Below are 19,433 nucleotides of genomic sequence, written 5' to 3' on the forward strand. Positions count from 1 at the left end.
TATTCTTCAATTGCTACCACACAGTGCTGTAGAATTTTCCTACGGGAGGTCAGTGCAAAGGAGACGTGCAAGATGTTCTTCTATTGCTACCACACTGGTGTAGAATTGATATTCTTCGATTGCTACCACACAGTGCTGTAGAATTTTCCTAGAAGATATATTGAAAGGGAAGTCAGTGGAAAGGAGATTTCGCCTCACCAGTCGCTGGGCCACAGGTCTGCCACTGCCTGTTTTGGATGGCCATAAGATTATTGATGGGCTGCTTAAACGCTGCTTATGAGTAATGGGTAACATGAAAATTTCAACCAGAAGGTGGTCTGCTAATCTCGTTTTCTTGCTTATTTCTTCAGGCTTTCACTGGCAATTTGTTGATGCCTTTACAGATACAATCTTACAAGGTCAATCACTCACAACCTCTCAGACCATCATATCTGCTGGTGGTAACTTTGAATTAGGATTCTTTTCTCCTGGAAAGTCCACAAAATATTATGTGGGGATATGGTACAAGAAATTCTCAGAGCAAACCATTGTGTGGGTAGCTAACCGAGATTATTCGTTCACAAATCCATCCGTGGTTCTTACTGTCAGCACAGATGGCAACCTCGAGATTTTGGAGGGGAAGATTTCGTACAAGGTGACAAGCATATCATCAAACAGCAACACTAGTGCCACCCTGTTGGATTCTGGAAATCTTGTTTTGAGAAATAAGAAGTCAGATGTCTTATGGGAGAGCTTTGACTATCCATCGGACACGCTTCTGCCCGGAATGAAACTTGGATATGACAAAAGGGCTGGAAAAACATGGTCATTGGTGTCATGGAAGAGCAGAGACGATCCCAGTCCAGGAGCTTTCTCCATAGAACACGACGCGAATGAAAGTAGTCAGATTTTTAATCTGCAAGGACCCAAAATGTATTGGACTAGTGGGGTGTGGGATGGGCAGATTTTCAGCCAGGTTCCTGAGATGCGTTTGTCCGACATGTATAATTACAATGCATCCTTTAATGAGAATGAAAGCTATCTGACTTACTCTCTTCGTTATCCCTCCATTCTGACCAGAGTGGTGCTAGATGTGTCAGGCCAGGTTAGGAAACTGAATTGGCATGAAGGCACACATGAATGGGATTTATTTTGGCTTCAACCAAAAACAGAGTGTGAGGTTTATGCTTACTGTGGGCCTTTCGGAACCTGCACTCGGGATTCTGTTGAATTTTGTGAATGCTTGCCAGGTTTTGAACCTCGCTTCCCTGAAGACTGGAATCTGCAAGATAGATCTGGAGGGTGTGTGAGGAAAGCAGATTTGCAGTGTGTCAATGAAAGCCATGCTAATGGGGAGCGAGACCAGTTTCTTTTGGTGTCTAACGTGAGACTGCCCAAGTATCCAGTAACACTGCAAGCAAGGAGTGCTATGGAGTGCGAATCAATTTGCCTGAATCGCTGCTCTTGCTCTGCTTATGCTTATGAGGGAGAGTGTAGAATATGGGGTGGAGATCTTGTAAACGTGGAGCAGCTACCAGATGGTGACAGTAATGGTAGAAGTTTCTATATCAAACTTGCTGCCTCTGAGCTAAATAAGAGAGGTAAGAAAAAAGAGTCATAGTTGTTATTGTAGGAAGACATAAAGCATATGGGTCTTGTTTTATTTTCAATATAAAAAGGCCCTCGATTAAGCTAAATTTAATATGATATATTTCCTTCTACAGTTTCAAGCAGCAAGTGGAAGGTATGGCTAATTGTTACACTGGCCATATCTTTAACTTCAGCCTTTGTCATTTATGGTATATGGGGAAGGTTCCGAAGAAAAGGTCAGTATTTCTCATGGACAGACGTATGGCCAAGCAATTCAACAATTTTTAGGTTCCATCTACAAATACAAAACCAGTTCTTTTCTGAAATGAGTTCATTACCACTGTTATTGAATAATTAAGGTAACATTAGGATTTCATGTTCTGATTACATGTAAGTATGTATGTGGATCCAATGTGAAATAATTTATTCCCATGCCAGAATTCCTACATTCTTATGATATTTAATGTCTGTTAGTTCTTTACCAAGCAGGGGAAGATTTGTTACTATTTGATTTCGTTAATAGCTCAGAAGATACCAGCTATGAGCTTGGCGAGACAAATAGACTTTGGAGGGGCGAGAAGAAGGAAGTTGATTTGCCCATGTTCAGTTTTGCAAGTGTATCTGCTTCTACAAATAACTTCTCTATTGAAAATAAACTAGGAGAGGGCGGTTTTGGATCTGTTTACAAGGTGAGATTACAACCCCTGACAATAATGTTCCACAATAAGTCCTGGAATGTAAAGGCCCACTTGATATACACCAAATTTCTTTTACCTGGTGTAATTGTAGTCACTTGAAATTCCCATGACAGGGAAAGTCACAAAGAGGATATGATGTAGCTGTGAAAAGGCTCTCAAAAAGATCTAAACAGGGATGGGAGGAGTTAAAAAATGAAGCCATGCTTATAGCCAAGTTGCAACACAAGAATCTTGTGAAAGTTTTGGGATACTGCATCGAGCGGGATGAGAAGATATTGATTTATGAGTATATGTCCAACAAAAGCTTGGATTTCTTCCTCTTTGGTTTGTAACTTCCACATACATATACTTCCAGCTACTGTACATTCAATGAGAAAACTTTACACAATTATCATTCTTCACCACTTATTTGCTAACATCTATTTATTTGGTGTAAAATGGAAATAGATCCTGTAAAATGTGGGATTCTGAATTGGGAGACGCGAGTTCACATCATTGAAGGGGTTGCTCAGGGACTTCTTTATCTCCATCAGTATTCTAGATTGAGAATTATTCATCGAGATTTGAAAGCTAGCAACATTCTTTTGGATAAGGACATGAACCCTAAAATATCAGATTTTGGAATGGCAAGAATTTTTGGAGGAAATGAATCAAAAGCAACAAGACATATAGTTGGTACTTAGTAAGTGAATCCTAACGCATTGTAAAATATATGGATTGTCTCACAACTTGCTTTTTTCTGCATATATATATTTGTAATCATGCAGTTACTAAATAAATTGTTTTAATAATGAATCCAGTGGCTACATGTCCCCCGAGTATGTTTTGCGAGGTCTCTTTTCAACTAAATCTGATGTTTTTAGCTTCGGGGTCTTATTACTAGAGATTCTAAGTGGCAAGAAGATTACTGAATTTTATCATAATGACTCGCTCAATCTTCTTGGATATGTAAGTAACACAATTTTCCTCTTATGTAGCTAAAGTTATCATGTTTACTACTATATTTCAAGCTTTAAGTTACTTACTTGAATGCAATTGACCGAATTAGGACTATATATCTGTTTTTCTTTTTTTGGGAATGTGCATCAAAGCATAATTTTCTTTCCTTTAGGCATGGGATCTGTGGAAAAACTATAGAGGATTGGAGTTGATTGATCCAATACTGAATGAGATATCTTCGAGACATATTCTGTTAAGGTACATCAATGTAGCCCTTCTTTGTGTTCAAGAAAGTGCAGATGATAGGCCCACCATGTCTGATGTTGTCTCCATGCTTGGCAAGGAAAATGTACTTTTATCATCTCCAAATGAGCCGGCCTTCTCAAATCTATGGGGTATGAAACGACATGCATCTCAAGATAGGCTTGAAATTTGTTCCTTAAATGATGTAACACTTTCAAGCATGGGAGCACGATAAGTGTTCTAAATTTCAAATTGCATATGCTTAAATGTCTTCAGCATATTGTCTAGTATTATATCGGCCATCAAGTTGATTGTTGATGTACTGAACATGTGAACTTTTGTATGTATTTTTCTTTCAATGCAGTTCAATAATGTGCTTAATTTTACTCAATCCTCAAGGATTCAGACCTGTATCTCATCTTCCCATCTGTAATCATAGTTTAAAGTTGCGGTATTGGTCATTGACTCGGGAGGTCCTGAGGCACATTGGTCTTGGTATCTCGGATCGGTATCGGGTGATACGCAAAAAATCTAATTTAAGAGCTCAAAATTATTTTAAAAAATTATGAAAATGATTAAAAAGTTAAATACAAATAAGTAGAGTAAAAAATTAATAAAATAAACTTCTATTGTATTAAAATTATTCAAATTATAATAAAAGCATACTTTTAGGATGATTTATAATAATATTAAAAATCTCTAAAAATATTTTAATTTAATCACTTGATAATAAATGTTTCTTATTGAAGATGAAAATAATAAAAAGTAATTTTTTTTATATAAAAAATTGTTTAAATTAAATATTTTGAATTTTTAAAAAAATATTTTTAATTATTAAAAAAATAAAACTGTGATTCATCTTTAAAAAAATAAATATAATTTTTTTATAAAATATATTCATTAATTTTAATTTTTATATAAATATTCATTTCCTATTTATTTGATATAATTCTAATATTCATTATTCATTTTTTATCATTATAATTTTCATCAAATTATTTAAAATCCAAATCCCCACCAAATACTCATTATCTACTTAAAAAAACAAATACATACTATTTAAAATTCAAATCCTCATCTATACCCATAACCCTCAACCGGCAGTCAAACACCCATCACTTTCTCCTCTAAACCCACGAGTCTCCTCCGCAGGCCCGCTTTCTCTCTTCTCCCACTTTCATCAGCCACCTCATCGTCGTTCTCCGTCGACAACAACGATGTCAAAGTCCGGCGACTCTGCCTCCTCCTCATGTCGCTCAGTTCCATCTCTGGCGGGAACTTGGGGGGATCTGAACAAGCAGGCGTGCTTCTTCGACCTTGTCGGCGACTCCAAGATGCAGGGTTTTAACTCTCTGTAATATGTATTTTTCATTTTCATGGGTTTTGATCCTCTCATCTTCTCCACCATTTCTACTCCACTGATTTTGTTCACAAGCTAACAAAATATCCAACTTGGGTATCGGTCCGGTACCGGCCATGGTCGAGGCGGATATGACTTGGTCGAGTCGTACCGGTATCGACTGAGATTTTGAACCCTGTCTGTAATTGCTATTGAATCTACTTTTATGCATTTCCAATCCAAACAGTAAAATACAACCCTCAGAGCTCACTGCAAATATTCAACTAGTACTAGGAAAGACGAGCTTTTCCGCATGCTACGGCTAAGCATAAGTACTAATTAACATATAGGCAAGAGGGAAAGTGAGGAAGGAAAGCATTTGTAGATTTTTTTGCCTTTTAAGCTGTGATATCATCTAACATTTTTTTAAGAGAAGAAATATTATAATTGGAGGTTTACGTTGAGTACTCATAAAACCTTCTTTTCTTATCGGACATGGTTTCAATAAAATCCATTTGGTTGCCAAGAAATCTGAGGGAGTTCAAGATGTGGATGAGGAATTTGAAGTCTACCCTCGTCCCTATAGCTTAAAATGAAAAGGCATAGTTACAAACTAAGTTTACATCGTGGCAAAAACGTATATATTCCTTAGTGGGGCTTGCAGTAGGAGGTTGACCCAGAAGCCAACCAGAAAAGACATGCATCTATCGTTTAAATGATTTTCTAAACTTATTAAATTGATTTTCAAAAACTTGATAATTAAATACCTCATTTCTGCAATAAGGTGATTTCAAACGTTAGAAAACAATGAAGGAAAATGTGAAATCACTCTACCACCAAGCATAGATGGACACTCGAGAATAAATAGTAGAGCTGGATTTGAACACAAACCCCTTTTAAAGAAGAGAATGTAAAGATGATTATGAAAAATTATGTGTTGTTTGTTTTTTAATTTTTTTATAGAAAAAATATCTTTGTTTTAGATTTCAAATAGTTTGTTTTTGTACATTTTGTTAATATATTACTTATTTCTTAAATTTTTTTAATATAAAAAAAGATATTTGACTTTTTCTGGATGCTAAAAGTAATTTATAGGTTTTTTTTACTTCTTAAATATTTAATAATAATAAAATATTTTAAAAAACAACTTAATAGTTAATGTTATTAAATACTATTTAGTTTTAAATTCAAATTAAAATTAAGTATAAAAAAAAAAAAGTAAAACCACGTTAATATTAAATTTGGTTGAAAAAATAAATCTCTTATGTTTTTCCTCCATCCATAAGTGACTTTGTGCCAGCGTACAAATAAGTAATGTGGGCCTAATGGGGGATTTTTTATATTTTCCTTTTTTTTAATAAGATATTTGTAAAAAAAAAAATAGTAGTTATATAAATGATTTTAGACAATGTTGTATCCTAAGGGACCTCCTTCCATATAAAAATGCATGTGGTATTCTTTCAATTATTAAATTTTATCTAGCGAAAAGGTCAACGTGAATTTAAAAAAATAAGAATTCCCATTTAGGGTGAGCTACCGGTGATAATGACCCAAAAGGGTCACCATGTTTATAAATTCCTATCAAGACCTTTGAAAAGTTGATCATTTCAAAATTCTAATTGTACCTTTTTTTTTTTTTGCATTTTCCCTATTATTCTCATTTAATTTTACCTTTTTTTATTGTTTTTCTTTTATACTTCTTTACACATTATTATGATTAATGTTAATATTATTATTTATCATATTAATATTTTGAATTATTCATGTTATTTATTAATATCATTCTTACTAATATTATTTATTTTTATGATTATTATTCATATTTTAAAAATAATAATTAAAAAATAAAATAAAATGAAGAAAAGACAAAATAGGGAAAAGGCAAAGTAAGGATAAGCTTGACTTTAAAATAAAAGACATAAGGATATGTTTGAGTTTTTATATTTTGAAGCATATGAAAGATTATCAAGTTGATGACTCATTATCAATCAGAGCCCACCATCTTTGGTAATTCTCGTTTTGAAAAATGATAAATGAACAAACGGGTCAAACATTAGTAGTATGGAGCCCACCATCTTTGCTAATTCTCCCTTTGAAAAATGATAAATGAACTCTTCCGTGTCATACCTCTCCAATTATAATAAAGTAGCATCCGGTCAATTTCAATTTTTTGACCGTATTTATTTTATTGAATTAGAATTATAATTTAATAAAAATGATAAGAATTATAACAGCCAATTCTATTATTTAAAGATAAATTGTCTAAATAAGATTAAAAATTAAAAATTAATCCATCTAACAACAAATTTAAAATGGATTTATATATCATAAAAAATAATGACCGAAGAAACCAATAACCATAAAAATAAAAGTAGAAAATCATCTATAAACAAATCAAAGAAAAAAAAAGAATTTTTTTTTTTTTTTTATGTTTGATTAACTCTATGAGTTGGATATCTTCCACAACAGCTGCAATGATGAATGTACAGAGAAAGAAGAGAGACAAAATGAAGTATCAAGGAAAGTGAGGGCCGGTTATATATATTTTCAATTTTAAGATGCATGGTGAAGATCTCATCTTGCACATCCATTGGCGCAAGATATTCTTCAAGTGCTACCACACAGTGCTGTAGAATTTTCCTACGGGAGGTCAGTGCAAAGGAGACGTGCAAGATGTTCTTCTATTGCTACCACACTGGTGTAGAATTGATATTCTTCGATTGCTACCACACAGTGCTGTAGAATTTTCCTAGAAGATATATTGAAAGGGAAGTCAGTGGAAAGGAGATTTCGACTCACCAGTCGCTGGGCCACAGGTCTGCCACTGCCTGTTTTGGATGGCCATAAGATTATTGATGGGCTGCTTAAACGCTGCTTATGAGTAATGGGTAACATGAAAATTTCAACCAGAAGGTGGTCTGCTAATCTCGTTTTCTTGCTTATTTCTTCAGGTTTTCACTGGCAATTTGCCGATGCCTTTACAGATACAATCTTACAAGGTCAATCACTCACAACCTCTCAGACCATCATATCTGCTGGTGGTAACTTTGAATTAGGATTCTTTTCTCCTGGAAAGTCCACAAAATATTATGTGGGGATATGGTACAAGAAATTCTCAGAGCAAACCATTGTGTGGGTAGCTAACCGAGATTATTCGTTCACAAATCCATCCGTGGTTCTTACTGTCAGCACAGATGGCAACCTCGAGATTTTGGAGGGGAAGATTTCGTACAAGGTGACAAGCATATCATCAAACAGCAACACTAGTGCCACCCTGTTGGATTCTGGAAATCTTGTTTTGAGAAATAAGAAGTCAGATGTCTTATGGGAGAGCTTTGACTATCCATCGGACACGCTCCTGCCCGGAATGAAACTTGGATATGACAAAAGGGCTGGAAAAACATGGTCATTGGTGTCATGGAAGAGCAGAGACGATCCCAGTCCAGGAGCTTTCTCCATAGAACACGACGCGAATGAAAGTAGTCAGATTTTTAATCTGCAAGGACCCAAAATGTATTGGACTAGTGGGGTGTGGAATGGGCAGATTTTCAGCCAGGTTCCTGAGATGCGTTTGTCCGACATGTATAAGTACAATGCATCCTTTAATGAGAATGAAAGCTATTTGACTTACTCTCTTCGTTATCCCTCCATTCTGAGCAGAGTGGTGCTAGATGTGTCAGGCCAGGTTAAGAAACTGAATTGGCATGAAGGCACACATGAATGGGATTTATTTTGGCTTCAACCAAAAACACAGTGTGAGGTTTATGCTTACTGTGGGCCTTTCGGAACCTGCACTCGGGATTCTGTTGAATTTTGTGAATGCTTGCCAGGTTTTGAACCTCGCTTCCCTGAAGACTGGAATATGCAAGACAGATCTGGAGGGTGTGTGAGGAAAGCAGATTTGCAGTGTGTCAATGAAAGCCAGGCTAATGGGGAGCGAGACCAGTTTCTTTTGGTGTCTAACGTGAGACTGCCCAAGTATCCAGTAACACTGCAAGCAAGGAGTGGTATGGAGTGCGAATCAATTTGCCTGAATCGCTGCTCTTGCTCTGCTTATGCTTATGAGGGAGAGTGTAGAATATGGGGTGGAGATCTTGTAAACGTGGAGCAGCTACCAGATGGTGACAGTAATGGTAGAAGTTTCTATATCAAACTTGCTGCCTCTGAGCTAAATAAGAGAGGTAAGAAAAAAGAGTCATAGTTGTTATTGTAGGAGGACATAAAGCATATGGGTCTTGTTTTATTTTCAAAATGATATATTGTAGGAGGACATAGTTGTTATTGTAGGAGGACATAAAGCATATCGATTCAGCTAAATTTAATGTGATATATTTCCTTCTACAGTTTCAAGCAGCAAGTGGAAGGTATGGCTAATTATTACACTGGCCATATCTTTAACTTCAGCCTTTGTCATTTATGGGATATGGGGAAGGTTCCGAAGAAAAGGTCAGTATTTCTCATGGACAGACGGATGGCCAAGCGATTCAACCGTTTTTAGGTTCCTTCTACAAATAAAAAACCAGTTCTTTTCTGAAATGAGTTCATTAGCACTGTTATTGAATAGTTAAGGTAACATTAGGATTTCATGTTCTGATTACATGTGAGTGTGTATGTGGAATCCAATATGAGAAATAATTTATTCCCATGCCATAATTCCTACATTCATATGATATTTAATGTCTATTTGTTCTTTACCGAGCAGGGGAAGATTTGTTACTATTTGATTTTGGTAACAGCTCAGAAGATACCAGCTATGAGCTTGGCGAGACAAATAGACTTTGTAGTTGCGAGAAGAAGGAAGTTGATTTGCCCATGTTCAGTTTTGCGAGTGTATCCGCTTCTACAAATAACTTCTGTATTGAAAATAAACTAGGAGAGGGCGGTTTTGGATCTGTTTACAAGGTTAGATTACAACCCCTAACAATAATGTTCTACAATTTGTTCTGGAATGTAAAGGCCCACTTTATATATACCAAATTTCTTTTACTTGGTGTAATTGTAGTATGTTGAAATTCCCATGACAGGGAAAGTCACAAAGAGGATATGAGGTAGCTGTGAAAAGGCTCTCAAAAAGATCTAAACAGGGATGGGAGGAGTTAAAAAATGAAGCCATGCTTATAGCCAAGCTGCAACACAAGAATCTTGTGAAAGTTTTGGGATACTGCATCGAGTGGGATGAGAAGATATTGATTTATGAGTATATGTCCAACAAAAGCTTGGATTTCTTCCTCTTTGGTTTGTAACTTCCACATACATATACTTCCAGCTACTGTATATTCAATGAGAACTTTACACATTCATCATTCTTCACCACTTATTTGCTAACATCTATTTATTTGGTGTAAAATGGAAATAGATCCTGCAAAACGTGGGATTCTAAATTGGGAGACGCGAGTTCACATCATTGAAGGGGTTGCTCAGGGACTTCTTTATCTCCATCAATATTCCAGATTGAGAATTATTCATCGAGATTTGAAGGCTAGCAACATTCTTCTAGATAAAGACATGAACCCAAAAATATCAGATTTTGGAATGGCAAGAATTTTTGGAGGAAATAAATCAAAAGCAACAAAACATATAGTTGGGACTTAGTAAGTGAATCTTAATGCATTGTAAAATATGTGGATTGTCTCACAACATGCTTTTTTCTACATATATATTTGTAATCATGCAGTTACTAAATGAATTGTTTTAATAATGAATTCAGTGGCTACATGTCCCCCGAGTATGTTTTGCGAGGTCTCTTTTCAACTAAATCTGATGTTTATAGCTTCGGGGTCTTGTTACTAGAGATTCTAAGTGGCAAGAAGATTACTGAATTTTATCATAGTGACTCGCTCAATCTTCTTGGATATGTAAGTAACACAATTTTCCTCTTATGTAGCTAAAGTTATCATGTTTACTACTATATTTCAAGTTTTAAGTTACATACTTGAATGCAATTGACCAAATTAGGACTATATATCTGTTTTTCTTTTGTCGGGAATGTGCATCAAAGTATAATTTTCTTTCCTTTAGGCATGGGATCTGTGGAAAAACTATAGAGGACTGGAGTTGATTGATCCAATACTGAATGAGATATCTTCTAGACATATTCTGTTAAGGTACATCAATGTAGCCCTTCTTTGTGTTCAAGAAAGTGCAGATGATAGGCCCACCATGTCTGATGTTGTCTCCATGCTTGGCAAGGAAAATGTACTTTTATCATCTCCAAATGAGCCGGCCTTCTCAAATCTATGGGGTATGAAACGACATGCATCTCAAGATAGGCTTGAAATTTGTTCCTTAAATGATGTAACACTTTCAAGCATGGGAGCACGATAAGTGTTCTAAATTTCAAATTGCATATGCTTAAATGTCTTCAGCATATTGTCTAGTATTATATCGGCCATCAAGTTGATTGTTGATGTACTGAACATGTGAACTTTTGTATGTATTTTTCTTTCAATGCAGTTCAATAATGTGCTTAATTTTACTCAATCCTCAAGGATTCAGACCTGTATCTCATCTTCCCATCTGTAATCATAGTTTAAAATTGCGGTATTGGTCATTGACTCGGGAGGTCCTGAGGCACATTGGTCTTGATATCTCGGATCGGTATCGGGTGATACGCAAAAAATCTAATTTAAGAGCTCAAAATTATTTTAAAAAATTATGAAAATGATTAAAAAGTTAAATACAAATAAGTAGAGTAAAAAATTAATAAAATAAACTTCTATTGTATTAAAATTATTCAAATTATAATAAAAGCATACTTTTAGGATGATTTATAATAATATTAAAAATCTCTAAAAATATTTTAATTTAATCACTTGATAATAAATGTTTCTTATTGAAGATGAAAATAATAAAAAGTTTTTTTTTATAAAAAATTGTTTAAATTAAATATTTTGAATTTTTTTAAAAATATTTTTAATTATTAAAAAAATAAAACCGTGATTCATCTTTAAAAAAATAAATATAATTTTTTTTATAAAATATATTCATTAATTTTAATTTTTATATAAATATTCATTTCCTATTTATTTGATATAATTCTAATATTCATTATTCATTTTTTATCATTATAATTTTCATCAAATTATTTAAAATCCAAATCCCCACCAAATACTCATTATCTACTTAAAAAAACAAATACATACTATTTAAAATTCAAATCCTCATCTATACCCATAACCCTCAACCGGTAGTCAAACACCCATCACTTTCTCCTCTAAACCCACGAGTCTCCTCCGCAGGCCCGCTTTCTCTCTTTTCCCACTTTCATCAGCCACCTCATCGTCGTTCTCCATCGACAACAACGATGTCAAAGTCCGACGACTCTGCTTCCTCCTCATGTCGCTCAGTTCCATCTCTGGCGGGAACTTGGGGGGATCTGAACAAGCAGGCGTGCTTCTTCGACCTTGTCGGTGACTCCAAGATGCAGGGTTTTAACTCTCTGTAATATGTATTTTTCATTTTCATGGGTTTTGATCCTCTCATCTTCTCCACCATTTCTACTCCACTGATTTTGTTCACAAGCTAACAAAATATCCAACTTGGGTATCGGTCCGGTACCGGCCATGGTCGAGGTGGATATGACTTGGCCGAGTCGTACCGGTATCGACTGAGATTTTGAACCCTGTCTGTAATTGCTATTGAATCTACTTTTATGCATGTCCAATCCAAACAGTAAAATACAACCCTCAGAGCTCACTGCAAATATTCAACTAGTACTAGGAAAGACGAGCTTTTCCGCATGCTACGGCTAAGCATAAGTACTAATTAACATATAGGCAAGAGGGAAAGTGAGGAAGGAAAGCATTTGTAGATTTTTTTGCCTTTTAAGCTGTGATATCATCTAACATTTTTTTAAGAGAAGAAATATTATAATTGGAGGTTTACGTTGAGTACTCATAAAACCTTCTTTTCTTATCGGACATGGTTTCAATAAAATCCATTTGGTTGCCAAGAAATCTGAGGGAGTTCAAGATGTGGATGAGGAATTTGAAGTCTACCCTCGTCCCTATAGCTTAAAATGAAAAGGCATAGTTACAAACTAAGTTTACATCGTGGCAAAAACGTATATATTCCTTAGTGGGGCTTGCAGTAGGAGGTTGACCCAGAAGCCAACCAGAAAAGACATGCATCTATCGTTTAAATGATTTTCTAAACTTATTAAATTGATTTTCAAAAACTTGATAATTAAATACCTCATTTCTGTAATAAGGTGATTTCAAACGTTAGAAAACAATGAAGGAAAATGTGAAATCACTCTACCACCAAGCACAAATGGACACTCGAGAATAAATAGTAGAGCTGGATTTGAACACAAACCCCTTTTAAAGAAGAGAATGTAAAGATGATTATGAAAAATTATGTGTTGTTTGTTTTTTAATTTTTTTATAGAAAAAATATCTTTGTTTTAGATTTCAAATAGTTTGTTTTTGTACATTTTGTTAATATATTACTTATTTCTTAAATTTTTTTAATATAAAAAAAGATATTTGACTTTTTCTGGATGCTAAAAGTAATTTATAGGTTTTTTTTACTTCTTAAATATTTAATAATAATAAAATATTTTAAAAAACAACTTAATAGTTAATGTTATTAAATACTATTTAGTTTTAAATTCAAATTAAAATTAAGTAAAAAAAAAAAGTAAAACCACCTTAATATTAAATTTGGTTGAAAAAATAAATCTCTTATATATGTTTTTCCTCCACCCATAGGTGACTTTGTGCCAGCATACAAATAAGTAATGTGGGCCTAATGGGGGATTTTTGATATTTTCCTTTTTTTTAATAAGATATTTGTAAAAAAAAAAATAGTAGTTATATAAATGATTTTAGACAATGTTGTATCCTAAGGGACCTCCTTCCATACAAAAAAAAATGCATGTGGTATTCTTTCAATTATTAAATTTTATCTAGCGAAAAAGTCAACGTGAATTTAAAAAAATGAGAATTCCCATTTAGGGTGAGCTACTAGTGATAATGACCCAAAAGGGTCACCATGTTTATAAATTCCTATCAAGACCTTTGAAAAGTTGATCATTTCAGAATTCTAATGGTACCTTTTTTTTTTTTTTTTTTTTTTTTGCATTTTCCCTATTATTCTCATTTAATTTTACCTTTTTTTATTGTTTTTCTTTTATACTTCTTTACACATTATTATGATTAATGTTAATATTATTATTTATAATATTAATATTTTGAATTATTCATGTTATTTATTAATATCATTCTTACTAATATTATTTATTTTTATGATTATTATTCATATTTTAAAAATAAAATAAAATGAAGAAAAGACAAAATAGGGAAAAGGCAAAGTAAGGATAAGCTTGACTTTAAAATAAAAGACATAAGGATATGTTTGAGTTTTTATATTTTGAAGCATATGAAAGATTATCAAGTTGATGACTCATTATCAATCAGAGCCCACCATCTTTGGTAATTCTCGTTTTGAAAAATGATAAATGAACAAACGGGTCAAACATTAGTAGTATGGAGCCCACCATCTTTGCTAATTCTCCCTTTGAAAAATGATAAATGAACTCTTCCGTGTCATACCTCTCCAATTATAATAAAGTAGCATCCGGTCAATTTCAATTTTTTAACCATATTTATTTTATTGAATTAGAATTATAATTTAATAAAAATGATAAGAATTATAAGAGCCAATTCTATTATTTAAAGATAAATTGTCTAAATAAGATTAAAAATTAAAAATTAATCCATCTAACAACAAATTTAAAATGGATTTATATATCATAAAAAATCATGACCGAAGAAACCAATAACCATAAAAATAAAAGTAGAAAATCATCTATAAACAAATCAAAGAAAAAAAAAGAAATTTTTTTTTTTATGTTTGATTAACTCTATGAGTTGGATATCTTCCACGACAGCTGCAATGATGAATGTAAAGAGAAAGAAGAGAGACAAAATGAAGTATCAAGGAAAGTGAGGGCCGGTTATATATATATTCAATTTTAAGATGCATGGTGAAGATCTAATCTTGCACATCCATTGGTGCAAGATATTCTTCAATTGCTACCACACAGTGCTGTAGAATTTTCCTACTGGAGGTCAATGTCGAGATGAGAATCAATTATGATTTTTCCACTGATTTTCATTAACGGAAATAGAGTACATATACACAAAGGAATAACAAGATCACTCCTAAATACAAGAGGAAGACCTAGTCTTAAGGAAGACTCAACTACTCTGCTATATACAAAGAAATATTAAATACAAGAGGAAGTCCTAGTCTTAAGGAAGACTCAACTACTCTGCTATATACAAAGAAATATTAAATACAAGAGGAAGTCCTAGTCTTAAGGAAGACTCAACTACTCTGCTATATACAAAGAAATATTTGAATTTGAATAAAGATCGGATAATAGATCTTTGTTACATGCTGATATGCCCCCTCAAGATAGGCCACGTGGAAAGAGGCCAATCTTGACTTGTAATTTTTGGAATTGAGAATGAGGTAGAGGTTTGGTTAGAAGATCAGCAAGTTGGTCTGCAGATGAAACATGAGCCATGCGAAGAGCACCAGATTGAACTTGATTACGGAGGAAGTGATAATCAACTACCACATGCTTCATTCGAGAATGGAAGACCGGATTTGAACTTAACTGTGTTGCACCGACATTGTCGCAGTAGACAATTAGGGGGCTGACCAGATTGATGCAAAGTTCAAAGAGCAAATAGCAAACCCAGCAGAGTTCAGCAGCAGTGGCAGCAATTGAGCGATATTCTGCCTCAGTAGAAGAACAAGCCACATTTTCTGCTTCTTAGAGCTCCAGGAAATGAGATTGCTGCCTAGGTAAACAAGGTAAGCACCAGTTGAAGAGTGGTCATCCTTGTTACTTGCTCAGTCAGCATCAGAGAAGGCATGAATCGAGTTGGAGAAAGCATGAAGGGATAGCGGTGAGGTGCGATGAAGAAGAAGGCCATCATTTACGGTGCCACTGAGGTAACGCAAAATTCGTTTAACCAGAGTCCAATGTTCATCTGTTGGTTGATGCATAAACTGAGACATTTTGTTAACACAAATGAAATGTTCGGACGAGTGAGAGACAAGTATTGAAGGCTGCCCACTATAGTTCTGTATTCCGTGGGGTCAGAGAGAAGTGATCTAGATGATAACTTGATGGAGGACGAGCTGGTTGGTAAAGGTGTATGAATTGGTTTGGCAGCTTGCATATTAGTTCTAGTGAGCAGATCCTTTATATATCTCCTTTGTGAGAGTAGGAGGCCATGACAATGAGGAACAACTTCTACACCAAGAAAATATGATCGAGGGCCCAGATCTTTGAGAGAAAAACGCTGAACTAGACACTCAACAACTTAGGATACAAGATCATTACTATTCCCAGTGATTATAATGTCATCAACGTATACCAACAAATAGAGGAGGTTGGTTCCAACATGTAGAATAAACAAAGAAGTGTCAGAGTGAGAGTTCTTGAACCCAAAATCTATAAGAAATTGGCGCAATTCATGATACCAGGCCCGAGGAGCCTGTTTGAGACCATAAATGGCTTTGTGAAGCTTGCATATATGAAGGCGGAAGGCATTGTTTACATCTAATTGGCGAAGGGACCAGGAGGTTGTGCCATATATACTGTTTCTAATAGAGTACCTTGGAGGAAGGCATTGTTTACATCTAATTGGCGAAGGGACCAGCCATTGCTTATAGCAATACTGAGCACAAGTCTCACAGTAGTTGGCTTGATTACCGGACTGAATGTTTCAAGATAGTCCACACTTGGTCGTTGATGAAAGCCTTTGGCTATAAGACGAGCTTTAAACCTGTCAATAGAACTGTAAAAGTTTCTTTTAATGCGAAACACCCATTTACAGCCTACAAGGTTGGTGATGTCGGTTGGAGAAACAAGTTCCTAATCTCATTGCGAACAAGGGCATCATACTTCAGACATAGCTTTGCGCCAGTTTGAGTCTTTGAGGGCCTGAGCAACAGATGTGGGTTCAGAACTAGGGAAAGAGGCTAGGTGTGTGTGGAGATTGGGTTATTGGATAGGTTTGGTGATGTGGTTTTTGGCGCGGGTAGTCATGGAATGGCGAGGAGTTGGTGTAGAGACTTGTTGTGAGGCAGGTTCTAGTTGTAGTGTAGGTCCTGGTTGATGGGGTGGTGGAAACATGTGTGAGATGTGATCTGTAGCAGGGGCCAAGTCCAGAGCTTGTACTTTTGGAGTGTAAGAAGGCGGTTGTGTTGGAGGAGGAATGTGAATTGTGATAACTGGTGGAATCCAATTAGAAACTGTAGTGGTGGTAAAACGTGGTTGCTGAATGTTGAGTGTGGTGTAAGGAAATATCGATTCAACAAATTGGACATGATGAGAGACATATGTTTTAGAGGTGGTTGGTTCAAAATAGAGATAGGCACTTTGGGACAAAGAGTAACCAAGAAAAACACAAGGTGTGGACTTGGGGGCTAGTTTGTGGGATGAATAAGGACGAAGCCATGGATAACATAAGCATCCGAAGATTTTGAGTTTAGCATATTTTGGTTTTGTTTTGAAAATTAATTCAAAGGGAGTGGAGAGGTTGAGAGTAGGAGTGGGCATTCTATTAATTAAGTATACAACAGTACTGAATGCTTGAGGTCAAAAGGTGAGAGGTAAGAAGGCATGAGAGAGTAAGGTGAGGATAGTCTCGACAATGTGACGGTGTCTTCTTTCAGAGTAGCCATTGTGTTCGGCTGTATGAGGTGGACTAGTTAGATGAGATATACCAGCGGTAGAAAGGTAATCTTTGAGGCCCAAATATTCTTCCCCATTGTCAGAATATAAAGTGACGATTTTGTGGTTGAAGTAATTTTCAACAATGGTTTTATAGCGTTTAAACACTTCGTGAATATCTGATTTTCGTTTGAGAGGATAAAACCAGATATATTTTGTAAAGTGATCGACAAATATGACATAATATTTAAAACCAGTGGAAGACATAATGGGAGAGATCCAAACATCAGAAAAGATAATTTGAAGAGGGTGTGTAGACACAAGTGATGAAGTAGAAAAAGGTAATTTGTGACTTTTATTGCAAAGGCATGCAGTACATGAGAAATCTTTTGGCATAGAGGAATATGATTTTAAAAAAGAATTAGAGAGAATATGTTGTAAGATTGGAAGAGTTGGATGTCCTAAACGATGATGCTAGTTGATAGATGTTGTTTTGGTTATAGAGAATGCTAGAATCGGGTTTTTGGGAGCCGTCCATTCATACACTCCATCCTTAGTACTGCCCTGGAATAGAATTGCCCCCGAACGAAGATCCTTCACAAAAAAAGAAGATGGTAATAATTCAACTGATGCATTGTTAGTGATGCAAAATTGAGAAATGGAAATTAAGTTTTTTTTCATGGTTGGGACACAAAGAACATTAGATAAAGTGAAAGTTGATTGTGGAGAGGAGAGAGTAGTGGAACCCGTGTGTGTGATGGAGAGACCTGTACCATCCCCGATCATAACATCATTTATTCCGTTGTAAGGTGAGTGAAGGGACAGATTGTTTAGATCAGCTGTGACATGATGAGAGGCGCCACTATCGAGTAACCAGGTCGGGTTTGGTGATGTGGTGCTGGCAGCAAAGTTAACTCGTGGCTGCCAAGGAGCAGTTGAGTTGTTGGCGGATGAGGGTGCAGTGGTAGATGGTTGAATGGGAAACACTTGAAATGAGGGACATCTCTTGGTTGTATGTCCTTGGATGCCACAGATTTGACAGAAGCCTTGATAAGGTCTAGATGGAGGACGGTTGCTAAGATTTTGGAAGCGTTGATCTGAGTTCATTGGTAGACGGCCATTATTGGGTGCTAGTGGACGCCAATTCTGGTTGCCAACAGGTGCATGTGAGGGAGAGGGGGTACGCCAATTATTTGGTTTTTTTGGGCGCCATTGGTGGTTTGTTTTGTTTGTTAGATTGGCAATAATTGGAAGTGAAGTTTCTGAACTTGTGATTGCAGGTGCAGTGGCTTCATAGGAGAGTAGCTTCTTGTGGAGCTCATCAAATGTGATGGAAGTGTCACGATCTTGTACCACACGGACCAATTCCTTGTAGTCGTCGCCTAGGCCATCGAGGATCTTGTTGGTGAGGTCTTCAGGATCCAGTGGTGCACCTAGGATGGCTAGTTCATCAGCACAAGCTTTGACAGAATGAAGATACTCGGTTACATTCTGGCTGCCTTTTATTGGATTCTTAAGTTTGGTTTTGACTTGTTTGATGCGACCACGTGAGAGTTTGGCATAGGTATTGGAAAGGATGGTCCATGCTTCTTTGGCAATCTTGGTTTGGGTAATGAAGGGAATGATAGTAAGGGAAAGAGAGCCAATTAAGGCATTTAGCAGCAGTTGCTTTGATGAATCCAGAGTTTGTGAGAAGGATTGGTTGTGGCAGTGTTGTTTACTGTGATGGTGGTGGAAGGACATGATTTGGATCCATCGATATACCCAATGAGGTCATATCCAATGAATATAGTTTCAAATTGCAACTTCTAGGATAAGTAATTTGTGGAGGTGAGTTTGAGTGGTGCTTGAGCCGATATGTTGATGGTGATAAGAGGAATTTCAGTGTTTGGAGGACTAGCGGTAGAGGTAATGTTAGTGGAGTGTGGTGTTGTCATTGTGGTGTTTG

At 35.6% G+C, this 19,433-nt stretch overlaps 1 protein-coding gene across 1 annotated transcript; it reads left to right on the forward strand.

The window, feature by feature from the left end:
* On the forward strand, positions 1 to 11,268 carry LOC117909111. The gene is made up of 15 exons (XM_034823012.1): positions 1 to 1,580; positions 1,704 to 1,805; positions 2,059 to 2,258; positions 2,381 to 2,591; positions 2,715 to 2,949; positions 3,068 to 3,215; positions 3,379 to 3,681; positions 7,499 to 7,604; positions 7,740 to 8,969; positions 9,133 to 9,234; positions 9,491 to 9,690; positions 9,813 to 10,023; positions 10,145 to 10,379; positions 10,496 to 10,643; positions 10,807 to 11,268. Exons 1-15 carry the CDS (start codon positions 284 to 286, stop codon positions 11,110 to 11,112), a joined length of 5,034 nt encoding a protein of 1,677 aa, XP_034678903.1. The 5' UTR covers positions 1 to 283; the 3' UTR covers positions 11,113 to 11,268.
* Positions 11,269 to 19,433: the final 8,165 nt, after the last annotated feature.

Source organism: Vitis riparia, chromosome 19, assembly GCF_004353265.1.
Source record: "Vitis riparia cultivar Riparia Gloire de Montpellier isolate 1030 chromosome 19, EGFV_Vit.rip_1.0, whole genome shotgun sequence".
Taxonomy (NCBI): domain Eukaryota; kingdom Viridiplantae; phylum Streptophyta; class Magnoliopsida; order Vitales; family Vitaceae; genus Vitis; species Vitis riparia.

Excerpts from the sequence above, each read along its gene's own strand:
- LOC117909111 (XM_034823012.1), top strand. The coding sequence starts at position 284 with ATGGGTAACATGAAAATTTCAACCAGAAGGTGGTCTGCTAATCTCGTT. Across the intron at positions 2,592-2,714 it reads CTTGGATTTCTTCCTCTTTG|ATCCTGTAAAATGTGGGATT; the intron begins GTTTGTAACTTC and ends AAATGGAAATAG. Across the intron at positions 8,970-9,132 it reads CTCTGAGCTAAATAAGAGAG|TTTCAAGCAGCAAGTGGAAG; the intron begins GTAAGAAAAAAG and ends TTCCTTCTACAG.